The sequence below is a fragment of the Canis lupus genome, chromosome 34, assembly GCF_011100685.1.
Source record: "Canis lupus familiaris isolate Mischka breed German Shepherd chromosome 34, alternate assembly UU_Cfam_GSD_1.0, whole genome shotgun sequence".
In the NCBI taxonomy this organism is placed as follows: Eukaryota; Metazoa; Chordata; class Mammalia; order Carnivora; family Canidae; genus Canis; species Canis lupus.
The window spans coordinates 32,630,650-32,645,784 of NC_049255.1; the positions used below are offsets into that span (position 1 = coordinate 32,630,650).

A 15,135-nucleotide genomic window follows, 5' to 3' on the forward strand; every position below is an offset into this window, starting at 1 on the left:
TCCCCAGATTCCCTTCTGTGTGTGACTCAGGAGGACAAGATAAGCACTCTCCATGTTTATTCTTAAAAGATGAATCATCCAGGGGGGTGGGGGCGGGCAGGATGATAGACTGAAAGCCCTGTCAGATGCACAAAATGGTTTATGTAGAGCCTCGAAGTTTATGGATTCATGGTTTTAAAAGAAATGAGCAGAAACCATTAGATGATCCTCATGAGACCAAATAAATGATTATAAGTTTAGAGAAGAAAAACTCTTGAGTAAAGGCAAAGGAAGCTGATAACAATTCAACTGGAAACTATGGCAATGAGGAATGACAGCTGTACCTTGCTTACAAGTGGAATTTCAAAAAAAAAAAAAAATTGTTGACCAGCTGTTCTCCTTTTCCATAGGGAACCACAGGAAGATGAGAGGCTTCCACTTCCTCCAGTGTGGACATAAGAAACGCCTCCCTCCTACAAGGGTTATGATTTCTCAAGGATGATGCTGAACCCTCCTCTCAGAGGATTTGAAAAGTTTAGAAAGCACAGATCTCAGATGGTTCGAGTGTAGTTCTGATCTCTTGACTGTGACAAGTTGGAAATTCGCACTTTTCATTAATTATTTTAAATGAGTTCCCTGCAGTGTCCATATGCTTTCTGAGTGCCTCACTGAGAATCAGGTTGTGCTTCCTGCACTCCCCCCAGGGCCAATCTCTGCGGGGAGGATTCCTGCACAGGAACCTTTCTTCAGATTCTTAGGAACCTGGAAGCCCATAACCATCAGAGAAATAGAGCACGCTTTTGCACACCTTGTTTCTGAGTCTTCTGAGATCATTCACACATATTTCTAGGCTGAGCTTCCCGTCCTCCCATTATCTAAGCCCAGCACTGCAGCTGGAAGTCTCTAATCCCATGCACGTTAAGTAGCCTCTATTTATAGTGCACCATGCGAACAGAACAAAAGCAGATTGTCAGAGGCTCTGGTCTAAAGCCCTCTTAGGATATCTCTGTCTCTGGTATCAGATTGGAAAATGAAGATTGTTGGGGGGTGGGGGGACTCTCATCCGTGGCAGACTCATAAAATATATTCATGGCATTCCGACTTCAGGAGAGTGACAAAATAAAAATACTCTCTTTATGTGTTCCAGCCTGTTGGCTGCCCTTTCTGAGAGCACAGATCAGCAGCTGAGCTATAAATCGTAACAGGCAAACCACGCTTCCTTTCATGGCAACCTCAAGGCCAACATGTTACTCCCATGCCCTCTGACTTTAGTGGGGTTTGTTGTTGTTGTTGTTGTTGGGGGCGGGGATGTTGAGTGGTTGAGTTTAAGGGGGAGAGAGGATGGGAGGATATGACGGCTGACGACTCACTTTCAGAGAGTGATGAAAGCTCTGGAATTTGGGAGCACTCCTCCTCTGGCTTTCCCCTAAAGTATCTCTCCAGGTCCAGAAGAAAAGCTGGTTTCTTCACTTCAGGCAGCTCTTTCAGGTCTCTGATGCTTAACGACCTAAATGCACCTTCCCAACAGTAGGTTTTAGGGGAGGATACGAAAGAAGTACAGAATCATTAATTCCTTCAGAAGGAGCTAGCCCATTTCCAAGTTAACTTTTTAAAATTTAACCTTCCTGTTACTCAGCTGCTACAGCTGCAGCCATCAGCAAACCCTATAAACACAGCTGTTCATGATAAATCCACGGTCCTTTTATTCAAAGGGACCAAAAGGAACTCAAGGCTCCCCTTTCATTTATTTTTTATTCTGTATTCTTTCGCTGTTTTCCCTTGAAAATGTGTGTTCTGCAGTTTTGGAAGAGCTCCAGTTTCTCTTTTATCTACCAGGAAACTGCATCATTTTTGTCAGACGGAATCTTGTTTTTAGTATTTCACAACATATCTGAAATTTCGAATTTGCAGGTACCTTTTAATTTCGCTAACACGTAAACCAGAGCTGTGTTCCTGTGCCGCAGATGCACACAGTGAGGTGATGGAAAGGAAAGCTCTTTTATTCGTGCACTTAAAAGCAAAGTCTTGGACAATGGGAAAAAGTTTCCTTTTTTTTTTTTTTTTTTTGCTTCCTGGGCTAAAGGGAGAAGGCTTCACTCAAGATGTGATTTTACGTTTGTTTGATTGTTAGCAGCGCAAAGGTGGGAACTGTGCCTTTGTCGTCATGGTGGCTCGGTATCCAGGAAAAGTCAACTAATACACACTCAGCACTCTGTGTGGGACAAGTCATGTGCTATGTCAGTGGTTCTCAAATTAAACCAGGCATTTCCATCACCAGGAGGGTTTGTCTCTACATGACTCCCATTTCTGATCTAGTAGGTAGGGATGGGGGCCCACAATGTACATTCCCAGGTTGCAGACGATGCTCATGCTGCTGGCCGTGGAACATGCTTTAAGAATCAAGGTGTTATGTCAAACCAAAGGAGAAATCTTCAGAACCTGGAGAGTGTCATTATGCACTTCTAAGTGATGAGGAGATTGAGGCTCAAGATACTTTAATAACTTGCCTGAATTTACCGGTAAATAGCAGACCTTGGACTTCAGCTCAAGCATGTTGCACCCCAAAGGTCATGCTCCAAGGCATACTAGTAGTAATAATAATAATAACATTAGTAATTAGTAATTATATTAAGTTTCTATAGTATGCCAGGCACTGTTGTAAGTACTTTACAAATATTATCCAATGTGATCCTGTAGATTAGTTTATAAATGTGCATTGAATATTAAATAATGATATACATTTTGACAGCAAAATTTCAGTAGAAATTCTAAAATTAATGTTGGGTGGCGCAGCAGTTTGGCGCCTGCCTTTGGCCCAGGGCGCAATCCTGGAGACCCGGGATCGAATCCCATGTCGGGCTCCCGGTACATGGAGCCTGCTTCTCTCTCTGCCTGTGTCTCTGCCTCTCTCTCTCTCTCTCTCTGTGACTATCATAAATAAATTAAAATTGAAAAAATATAAAAATAAAATTAAAAAAATAAAATAAAATTAATGTATCTACTCTATGAAAGTACAGCTACCCCTCAGATATACGTTTAAAACAAGATTGGCAGTGAGTAAAATATCTTCATATGACGAAGTTTTGGAAATCACTCTCACTACATTTCTTTTTTTTTTTAAGATGTATTTATTTATTTTAGAGAGAAAGAGCACGCAAGCGTGTGCAGAGGGGCAGAGGGAGAAAATCCTCAAGCAGACTCCCCGCTGAGCCCTACTCAGGCCTGGATCTCAGGACCCCGAGATCATGACCTAAGCTGAAACCAAGAGTCAAATGCTTAACTGGCTGAGCCACCCAGGTGCCCCTCTTACTACATTTCTAAATAATATCCTTCAGTATGATATCAGTTCTTTTTTACGGTTACTTGTTTTATATATAATTCTTTTTCTGGTTAGCCCAAACTAAACTTACATTGGGCTTCCTTAGAGCAAGAATAATTTTTATTCATTTTCATCTCTTAAACACTTATAAGTGTTTGAGAGAGAACTGATGTTCCATGCCGACTCTCTTTTAGAAACTATACTGGGCACATTATGTGTGTTCTCTGGCTTAGACCTTAAACTTCTGCCATTTATATGCTGTGCAGCCCTGGACAAGTCGCTGATGTCTCTAAGCCTCACTTTCCTCCTTCATTAAATAGAGATTACAGGACCTTACCTTCACATTTATTAAGGGATACCAGCATTCCTGGCACACGGAGTAGCTATTTGTCTTATTCATACCAATCTATAAAATAATAACACTATAAAAATATGTCAAGAGTGATTACTTACTGGATGGTTTTTGTACAACTTCACCCTTGTAAAGGTTATGTGCTTTTTTCTTAAAGATATTTCTTTCCTTATATTTTATACCCAAATGTATGACTTCTGATGGTCTGACACTGGAAGAAAATAATACATGATAAAATAAAATATCAACCACAAAAGGATGAATAGGACTTTCAGGCTTTAAATATATATCTTACTGTTGACAACAACAACAACAAAACAAAACAAAGAAACACACACACAAAAAAAACCCCTCTATACTGTGGACCTAAGTGTCGACATTTGTTTACACTAATTAAGTCATTTCTTTGAATAAAATGGCTGCAAGCCAGGTGATGATATAAAAGGGTAAGAGCCAGAGAGGCCAGGAGGCTAGTTAAGCAAAGATTCCCATAGCAACTGGAAGGTCAGAGAAAAAATTATGCAGAAGAAAATTTCACAGAAGCACACACTATTCTTGCCTTGTGTATAAATTATACTGGCTAACTGGTGGTACGTGTCAAAAACTTATCCAGTGTGAGGACTGGATCTTCACTTATGGTATCCAAAATGCAAAAAAAAAAAAAAACAAACAAAAAACAAAACAAAACAAAACAAAAACAAAAAAAAAACCTCAGCATTTTTGAGACTTGTCATATGAATCTATAGGGAAACTTTAGATTAGCTTGAATCCAAGGAAACAGTGTTATCAGTAAAACACAGGGGGTGACATCATTATACAATTGTACATAATTCCTGTCAGAAAACAGGAAATGGTTTCAACTATAGTTATCATTCACTGTATAGACCTCTACCCTTTACAGTGACAAGTTATATTAGTATTTTTTTTAGAGGCATCAGGTCAGAAAACACACCCATTTTTCACACAATTACCAGAGCCCCTGGGGAGCCTGCCCTCTCCCTGCTGCCTTCTTTCCTTGCATCTGTTGCTCCTCCTGCTGACTGCTCTCTCACCCCCTTTTATCTGTAGGTTGGAGGCTGCCTCTTGAGTAGCTGGAGAACCTTGAGAGGTTTCCTATACTCTCAGCCTCAATTTCCTGCTCTACACAATGAGATTCTCATTGTGGTTTTAAAGGAGAGGAGATAGATGGCTGTTAGGCGATGTGCCTAATAAATAACACTATTCAATAAATGTTCATTTCCCTCCTTCCTTTCCCTCTGCTCTATTTGGACTGTATTTCCCAAACTCAAGAGTTTAAAATATCAATACAAGTGAAATTAAGTCTATGCATCTCAAAGTTAATATTGTGTGCTATTTATATAGGTTTAAGTAGCAATTTATTGATTGAGTTTTTTTACATAAATAAATTTTGCATTTTAGAGTTATTTTAGATTTACAGAAAAGTTGTCAAGATAGTATAGCACAGATTACCATTTATCACAACTAAGAAGCCAATTAGCTATTAGCTATTGACTATTAGCTAAACTCAACATTTTATTAGGATTTCCCTAATGTCCTTTTTTCTGTCCCCAGAAATCACATTATACTCCTTAGCTTCCTCTAGTCTATGACAGTTTCTTAGACTTTCCTTGTATTTTAATGACCTTGACAGTTTTGAAAAATACTTGTCAGATTTTTTTTTTCTTTTTTGTAGAATGCCCTTCTATCTATGTTTATCTGATGTTTTTCTTAGGGCTAGATGGGGGGTTATGGGTTGTTGGAAGGAAGTCAATGGAGATGAAGTGCTATTCTCATTACATCTTATCAAGGGTACATGCTATCAACCTGTCTTATCACTGTTGATGTTAACCTTACTATTGGTCAAGGTTGTGTTTGCCAAGCTTCTGCCCTATAAAGTTACTTTTCCCTTCCTTTCCATATACTACTCTTGGAAGCTAGTTTCCACACACAGACTATACTTAACAGGTGGATGACAATGGAAGTTAAGCTCTATTTCCTTGACAGTGTGAAGTGTCTACATAAATTATTTGGAATTATAGATTTTTTAAGGGAATCTTTGGCAACCAAAGACTGAAGCAGGTGGCATTTTTTCCCCAAAGCACACTGGAATGGTTCCCTCACAATGTGCAATCCCTCATGAATCAGAACATATTATTTAGCCACCATCTGGGCTTGGCAAACCACTATGATGGCACCCTTCGAGTCATTTTAAGATAGTAAGAGAATCTGTTAACAATTAGAAGTTAGTGGTAGGTACAGGAAGGGTGGAATGTAGTATAGTTATGGCTTACAGTTGTTAGGTTAATACTTTTTCCCCCAGAGAAGTATTACTGTTATAAACTGAGGTACAAACTGTAAAGGGAGGCCTAGAAGTAGGGAGGTCTACCTTTGGACTAGATAAAACCAGACCTTTATTTTCCAAAGACACTCTGAACTCTCTCCTGCTTTTAGGCAATTTGCTTCCTGGTTCTCTCATCCAGTGACACTACAATCACTTTGCCTACCTCCCCTGAGGAGTTAAATCCACAGAGGGAAATGTGTAGGCATAAAGTAGGAGGCTCTCCTGGGAATCACACCAAACTGTACTACTGAGATGACTGACGAGGAAGTACAGCCATAATGACAAAGTTCTAACTGAAGGGCAGTTCTATGAACCACTAGACAGCAGAGTCAACTCCACATTCAAAGTCTAACTTATTACTTCCTTTCCATAGACATTTGACATTTACGGGAATGGTCACTATGACAATGTGGACACAATTAAAAAGAGGTGAATATTCCCCAAATTCCAATACTCCTAATGGATGAAGATGAAAATGGAGAATAATGTAATAAAGGGCTTAGAGGGAGTTAAAACTTTACAAAAAGGTCTTACATGGTGATGCTGGAGGAGGGCCTACTATGGGCTCTGGCAGCCTTGCCATCAATTCTATGAGAAAGAAAGGCTCTAAGATCTCTCCCCTCTTGGTTCAGGATATAGAAGAGAAGAATGACATGTGACAAGTCCCCAAGTGCCCTACTAGGCATTAAAGGAAAGTGAAAGTGCCCAGAGTAGTGGCTTATGCATAGCAGGAATTTGACAAAATATTTGATCACTTGGCTCAGAAACCAATAGCTTCTCAATATTGTCACATGATGTTTGTTGGGCAGGCAGTATTGAGCAGTGGCAATATGCCCTAGCTCTGGAGCCAGAATGCCTGCTTTGGGATTTCTGGTTCACCTCTTGCTGGTGGGTTGACACTGGGCAAATCACTTACCATCTTTCTGCCTTGCTCTCCTAGTCATGAAATCAGGATGATAATTGTAACCATTCCTAAAGATTCAGGGACAATTAAATGAGTTAAATACATAAAGACCTTAGAGCAGTGCCTAGAATTTGGTAGGAGCGCAGTAAGTATTGCACTACTATCACTTTTTTTTTAATTTTTATTTATTTATGATAGTCACACACAGAGAGAGAGAGAGAGAGAGAGAGAGGCAGAGACATAGGCAGAGGGAGAAGCAGGCTCCATGCACCAGGAGCCTGACGTGGGATTTGATCCTGGGTCTCCAGGATCGCGCCCCGGGCCAAAGGCAGGCGCCAAACCGCTGCGCCACCCAGGGATCCCTGCACTACTATCACTTTAACCAAAAACACGAAAATATTTTCCATTCAAAGTAGAGAGCTCCATCACCCCTATGGCCAGTCCTAATACTCTTGGGAACTATCAGAATGATGAGACAAAAAAATAAGGAGATGTGGTACTTTCAAAAACAATCATTTGCAGTACTAATATTTTTAAGATTCGAATTTTAAAAATTGAGTAAACTTTCATTTGCTTTCATTCGTTATACATGGGCAAAGGATGATTATTGCCACAGATTGTTGGCAAAAGTAGACTTTCAATCCTCCAAGTGTTTTATGTCATATAAGGCCTAATTTAAAATGCGATTTTAATGTTTTGTGTATTTTTTTCTTATAGCTGTCCATAAATTCTCTAATTTAATTTCTCACAGAAGATCTACTGGCAGGATAATTAGGTAATCAACAGCATATAAATAATATTAAATATCAATTCCCTCCTAACCATAATAAGGACTTCAGAACATCATAATAATTTCTCACGTCTAAGAAACATCAATTTTAAGCATGCCTTCTGTCTTACACAAACTTACTGAGAAATTACTGGAAATTTTTGTTTCATTTCCCATCTGATTATTTTTTTCCTGCTTTCTGATAATTAACCCTTTCCCCATTTTTTAAATGGCAGCCAAGGTGAAAAGTGTCAGATAATAGAAGGTAGAGTAGACTTGCTCTTTGTTGCCCTAGAATAAGAATGAAGGTCAATGAGAGAGAGTTCTATGCATGAATAGATTTGACTTAACATTAAAGTCATTTTATAATAAAGACTGGTTCAATAACAGAGAAGGCCATCTTTAAGATGGTGAGTGCATCCCATAGGAATTATTCAAGAAGAGTCTAGGATGTGCTTCTCTCAAAGATATGACAGGAATCAGTCGAGTGCATGTCTAATACCTCTTTCAAGTTCATTATTAAATTGTTAAAGGTTAATAGACACGTGGGGGGGGGGAAGTTCAGTCTCACAAATAATCAAAAAATTCAACTGAAAACAATGAGAAGATACCATGGCAACAGTTTTAGGACAATGACAACATCCAGTGTTGGTTTCGAGGCAGCCATTTCCAGGTACCTGCTGGTGGGGGAAGGTCTCAGGGCAGCAACTTAGCAAGATGACCCACAGGCCTTCAAAATATTGGACTCGGCAACCCCATTTTAAAGAATCTATTCTAATGATGAAGGCCATTGGATACTCTAATATGTATGCATGAAGGTGTTTGAGAAATGCTTTCCCAGATAACACTGGTAAACAGTCTAAATGCTTGAAAGAAAGGAAATGGTTACAAAATTCCTATGTCTGTGGATACTTCTGTTAATTCACACGGAAATGTACTCCCAGTTTTTTTTTTTTGAATGATAAACCAGGTTATAAACTATGTATGCTAGTCTCTGTTTTCATAAGATACACATTGCTATATACTTGCTTATTTGCCTGGAACTGGAAATGCCTAAGGGTCGGCACTACTGTTGTGACAGGTGATTTTTCATCTTTTTCCTTCTTGCTTATCTATACATCCAAAATTTCTCCTAAGGAACATGTATTATTTTCACAGAAAATAAATATCCTGTGAATAAATATTCACAGTAAAGACACATTCTAAAGTTATACCATCTGAGTCATTCGTTTTATCTATAACTTTTCTAGAGAAGAATAATTCTGTGTGAGTCCAGAGTCAAACATTGCTATAAATGAAGAAAAATGCATGTCCATTGTGGGTTTTGTTCCCTATTTTACCCTCTCATTTATTTCTTCCTTTTTTTCTTTTCACTTTTGCAGAATCTAAGGAAGGAAAAAAAAATCTGTTTCTCTGTATCCACTGTTAACTTAGCATTAGGACTTTCTATTACTCTCTTAAATTCTATATTCGTCTTCATCTCCCCAGGACTTAAATTGAAAATGACATTTTACCACCTACCCACTTCTCACACATAATATTATACAATACCTTAAGCGCTATGGAAACCTGTTATTTATGTATAAGCCAGAAGATAATATATGCCAAGATTTTTATCCTGGAGAGAGGATCTTAGGAGTTAAGATGAGAATGCAGCTTTAAAGCATCTGATCTTTTCCCTTGTTTTTCCTGCTTCTTCTACTTTCTATTGGCTTTTCCTGTTTGCATCTCCATCTTTCTTACTGAAAGATGCCTCCATGCGAACATACCCCCACCTGCACACAGACTCACCAGCTGTGCTTTTCTCTCTTTAGTTCCTTGAAATTCTTTCATGTATTTTTAAAAATATTTTGCATATGGACCAGAAGTGGCAGGATTCCCTCCTTGTATTTACTAGTCTGATTAGGGATAGGGTACATCCTTCACAGTAATATTGTCTTAAGGAGAAAATTATCTGTAGTCTCTCAGCATTGCATGGAAGCCACGGAGGACACTTTCCAGCTGACAATTACATTGCACTTGTATGTTTTCCACAGAGGATCTGTGGTCGTGTTCCTGGGAAAAGTGAAGAATGTACCTGCCAAGCCAATTCCGAGGATACATTTTTAGCCTTTTTCTTTCAATGAGTTCAATAATTCCGAAGTGATGTTATTCTGTACTATCTGCTTGTGATAAAGTCCTAAAATTATTTCAATCTAGTCATCTGAATTAGATAAAGCAGAAATTGTAAAGATCACAGGCCTTTTTTGGATGTATTGTCATCTGAAAAAAAAAATGCAGTATTATAGAGGCAATTTTGCTTCTTACTGCTGGAGATTTCAAGAGAAAAGCTGATTTAAAAAAAAAGAATAAATGAGTGTGTCATAAGGAACAGGAAATTAGTATATTAGCTGAAATACTCTTAAACAAGAATGTGTTATGACACTTGCCTTTATTCTGCTAGGAGTGTGACAGGAAGAGAAACAATGTTCTGTGATACCCTGGGGTAACTTTAGCTCCTCATCTGTAAAATTGAGTTGGGTGGCTGGGTGGGGGCCTTTTATCGTGTCTAAAAATCTTTCTATTCCCAGCATTCTATTATTGTACAGGATTGGTCATGCTATATTTCTAAATTGAAAAGATCCTTCTGCCTGAAAGTAAAATGCCACTTGACATTTCAGCAAGCCATAATTCAAGGAAATGGAAGAACAAATACCAAAGTGTAATTCAGTGTAACGGGATGTTTAAAGGGGGGATTTTTTCCCCCTTCTTCTATCTCCCTGTCAGCAGAGGTCCAAAAAGTCTGAAAGCAAATTAATTAATTAATTAAGAGGCAAAAGGTATTCTGATATTTCAGAGTGAGGTGCTAGATTCCTTGTGCACCACAAGGAGGTAGCTCTACAACCAACCTGCTGACACGAAGGCTGACCACCACTCTAGGATATAAATGAACTGAAGATGCGGGAACAGAGGCAACAGTTATAGGTTAGCATTGAGTCCCACTGCCCTGGGAGAGGAAGGAAGCTTCCCCTTCAGTTCTAGCTTTTGCTTACACAGACCAGTCAGAGTTTAGTGTATGCCCCCCTGGGGTAACCATTAGAGGGACAGAATGGATCCATGACTCACTAATACCTGCAAAAGTCTACAGGCAAAAAGCTGTGACTGGAGCTGCCACGTAACTAGGGAAAGAAGGGGCCCCCATGGAGCAGTTGGTGGGATAAGAATGTGTGAGCTTCCTATGGGCCAAGCTGAAGTTGACTCAGGAAAAGTGCAATAGGAGAGGCCTGTCATTGTGAGGGACTATAAAAGAAATCCACTGGATGTGTATTACCACAGGTTAGTAGCGTTGAGCCACAAGAGACCAGTTAGTGGCGTTGAGCCACAAGAGACCAGCCAAAGAGTGCATTAATTTAGAAATGAGCAACGCAGAGGTAGTCACCAAAGGATCCTGAGTATAGTCATCAAAGGACCTGCCACCAAACCTCCTTAATGTAAATCATGTACTTTAGCTAATAATAAAGTATCAGTATTGGTGCATAAACTGTAAGAGCTACACCACACTAATGTGAGACACCGTGTGGGATGGGGGTAGGGTATGTTGGAACTCTCTGTACTTTCTGTGCGATTTTTCCATAAACCCCCCAAAAGTAATATTGTGCACATAGTAAACATTTTTTCATTTGTATCAAAGAAAATACAATGAATAAAATCATCCTCTCAAAAACAATAGTTGTTGAGTATGAAAGATGAAATTATGAGAGGGGCACCTGGGTGGCTCAGTCAGGTAAGCATAGGACTCTTGATTTCAGCTCAGATTAGGATCTTAGGGTCCTGGGATCAAGCCCGGTGGGGCTCCATGCTCAGCCCAGAGTCTGCTTGTCCCTTCCCCTACCCTGCCCCCACTTGCATGCTCACTTTCTCATAAACAAACAAACAAACAAATAAATAAATAAATAAATAAATAAATAAAATCTTTAAAAAATATATATGAGAGTATGAGTTAGCAAAAAGAAATAACTAAAACTGCCTGGCATAAGGAGCAAGAGGGATGAAAGAATGAGATCTAGCAGAGTGGGGTAAAGAGAAGAAAGGGCTTCATTTACAATGAAGAAAAGGTGAGAAGAGTTCAAAGGAGACTCATGTCTAATATTCAAAGTTAAACTCTTTGAATTTCTGTCATATAAACCTCTGTGCACCTTCCCACACCGGGAGTCAACCTGACGTACATTCTGAGACAGATACATGCATATATAGAGTATGTTGTTTTGGAGGAAAGGGGCTAATTTTCACAATTAGGTTGATGATGGAGCAGAAACAGAAGACTTGAAGATACTGAATAGAAATCAAGAATTCAGTGGAGGCAAGAAATTGAACTAGATATAGTAACCGTGAGAATAGAAGTTCCCTCTTCACCACATACACCCTTGAAGTAGTTGCTGCATGTTCCAAGGAGCACAGATGGAAGTCTGGGCCATCTTGGTAGGTCCTATCTTGACTCCACTTGGCATCCAGGTAACACTTAAAATTGCTTACTTGTATGTGGTGTCATCTTTGTTTTCCTTATCAAGTAGAGAACGTTCTCGTAGGTCTAAACTTGATTCCTCCTTAGAAAGTAAAGGAATATCCCTGATGCTTTCTTCTTGAATTTCACTTTTCATTAAATTAGCATCTCTCTTAGGAAGGGAAATATGGTTTTCAGTTTGCCAATGCTTTGCCTAAAAAAGAGACTTATTTTACCTTTATGACATTTATTTTCTTTGAACATTTATGTGCTACACTACTAACTGAAGTCCTGGGCACACACAAAAAATAAAAAAACATGGTTTTTCAAAGACCTTACAGTTATGCAAGGCAGATTATATATATAAACTTTAAGAAAGGTAGAAAATTGTAAGTGTCATAAGAAGCAAAGTTTCTCTGAAAAGATAATGAGCTACAAAAAAAATGATATTCTCACTTTAAAATCTTCAATAGCAAGATGTACATTAACTAAAAACAAAACTTTTGCTGAAAAATTATCAGTTAATTGTCATACAAATACTTTCTTTCCATCTTCCTCAAAAAGTCTCAAAAAGAAAATTATTGAGCATTTTTCAAAGAAAATATGTGTATTACACAATCGTTTTCACAAAACGTGGCTACGATTCTTAATCTCTAGCAGAAGCTCTCAATGACATTTTATTTTATATTTGAAATACAGAACCAATTTCCTTATCTTACGTCAATTCCCATCATATACACAGGAATATGTGAGGGATCACAGCCTGTGTGATTCGAGGGAATTAGGCATCCCTAGGATATCTGACTGGCCTGCAAACTGATCATCTTGCCAGAAGGGACTGCAGAGTAAAATGCCTACAGGGGCCAGGAAGATAGTGTCAACGAAGGAATCAAGCCTCATACAAGGTGATAAATAGGAAACAAAGTTCAGTCCCACTGGCAATTGGGCAGGGTGGGGACTACCGCAACTAGACAGAACCCATTTTACAGTTGCTCTCAGGGACTGACACGTGTTCTTTTTCAAGAGAATCCAGAAATCTGGATTTTGTATGAAATCTTTAATGTTTAAATATGGGCAGCCAAGTCCAATTTTAAACACTGGGTGAACAAGCACAACCCAAAACACTGGCTGGCTCCCCATGACAAAGAGAAGAGGTGCCAATGTCCACACTCTGCCCAATGCAACTGTGGTTAGTGTGTAAAGAGGGGCATTGAAGACGTGCATACATCATCTCATTTCTTTGGATAGAACCATCATCTGATAGTTTCCTGGGACAAGTATATCTCTATGGATAACTCAGCCCCACCTCCATTTTTCCAACTCCAGGAATAGTCATACCATACCCTAACTTTGAAAAATCTAACTTGAAGAACAACCTCTCGGATCCATAGCTTTGTTATAAAAAGTATTTACACTTATTTAAAAAATAACTTCATTCGTGAAATATATTCAATCGCATAGCACTAAATCTTAAATACTTTAAGCAGACTGCACGTGATTGGAAAATTAAATCTTAATGTGGGAAATTACATTATTGCTTTTCCTCCTGTTTTTATAACTGCCAGACCAGAACTAATTCGACGGAAGAACAAATACAACATTCAAATGTAAGGCAAAAGTCACGACACTGTACACATCAAGTTTGTTCAGCAAAAATTGTTCTGATCCTAATTATGTTTACTAATTGGGTCTCTTCTTCTTATCTATATATTACCATCTGCCTTCCATATCCTTGTGTTCTTTCTCTAAAAGAGTGTCTCTTCTCACCATTAGGACATTCATCGCTACTATTTTCTCATATCTACTAATTCATTCTCTTTCTGTGCCCACCTCCTCTCTTCCCCTCACCCTATCCCCACACCCTGCAACCAGCAGCACCTACATTCAAGACAGCTTGATCAAAGTGAGTCCTTAAGGGGGGAAAAAAAGCTCAAGCAGAAAAAAAACCCAGAAAACCCAGTTGTCCCCAGGTTTGCTTTACTTTCTAAGACTATCCCAGTTCTGAGAACTCTTTTTCCTGTCTTGAACATAGAGGGGAAAACCACCTATTTTCACACAGGTTTTTGGAAGCTAAAATCCCTCAAAATACAAAGACTTTACAAAACAGCTAAGGACAAATATCAAAGGCATAAAAATTAACAGTTTTACTAGCATATGCTTCTTAATTAAAATAAAATTTAGGGATGCCTGGGTGGCTCAGTGGTTGAGTGTCTGCCTTCAGCTCAGGGCTTGATTCCAGGGTCCTGGGGTCGAGTCCTGCGTCAGGCTCCTCATGAGGAGCCTGCTTCTCCCTGTCCCTATGCCTCTGCCTCTCTCTGTGTGTCTCTCAGGAGTAAATAAATAAAATCTTAAAAAAAATAAAATAAAATTTAGCAGCAGACACTCTCTGGTGGGCACAATATGGCACCCACACCTAGAATGGTGCTATTTCTTGCTTCAGCCTCCTCTAAGGAACTTACATTCCAGATGTTACCCATTTGATGATACTTTGTTTCTTTACCTGTCATTCTAACCTCCACTTCAACTTCCCAGAGCCCATGAGGCATGGCCATATAGCAATTCAGCATCATATTAACGTCTTCACCAACAGAAGCATCTTTCCAACTCATCTTGTGCTCAGAATCCAGCTATGGCCCTCTGCCTTAGTCACTACACATGTATACACACACCCATTCAAGTTACCTCTCAGAGGCTCTTTTTCCTGACTGAGAAAAGTCTAGCATTTGCCTTACTTTCAGAGCAGAAGAGACTGTACAGCTCTTGCCTGCTACCTTGAGACGTCCATATAACCAGCCAAACATGGGCCTGCAACCCTGGATTCTTTTCTGATTTACCGTTGCCCTTGTGTTTCATAGGGTTGTATAAAATTTCTTTTAGGACAAGTTGACATCATCAAACTGATTCAAAAATAGAGCAACAAAAGACTTTGACTTCCAACATGAAGATAGTTGCTGTGTTCTCATGGCATGAGTGGCAATGAAGTCTGCTAAA

At 39.1% G+C, this 15,135-nt stretch overlaps 1 protein-coding gene across 1 annotated transcript in view; it reads right to left on the bottom strand.

Moving 5' to 3' along the window:
• The window catches only part of WDR49 (WD repeat domain 49), a 133,611-nt gene that overhangs the window by 17,623 nt on the left and 100,853 nt on the right, over positions 1–15,135 (bottom strand). Inside the window, exons 15-17 of the mRNA XM_038583280.1 lie at positions 12,177–12,358; positions 3,752–3,861; positions 1,350–1,496 (exon numbers count right to left, since the gene is read on the bottom strand). Of these exons, the coding sequence (XP_038439208.1) occupies positions 1,350–1,496; positions 3,752–3,861; positions 12,177–12,358 (439 nt within the window). The remainder of the gene's footprint in view (positions 1–1,349; positions 1,497–3,751; positions 3,862–12,176; positions 12,359–15,135) is intronic.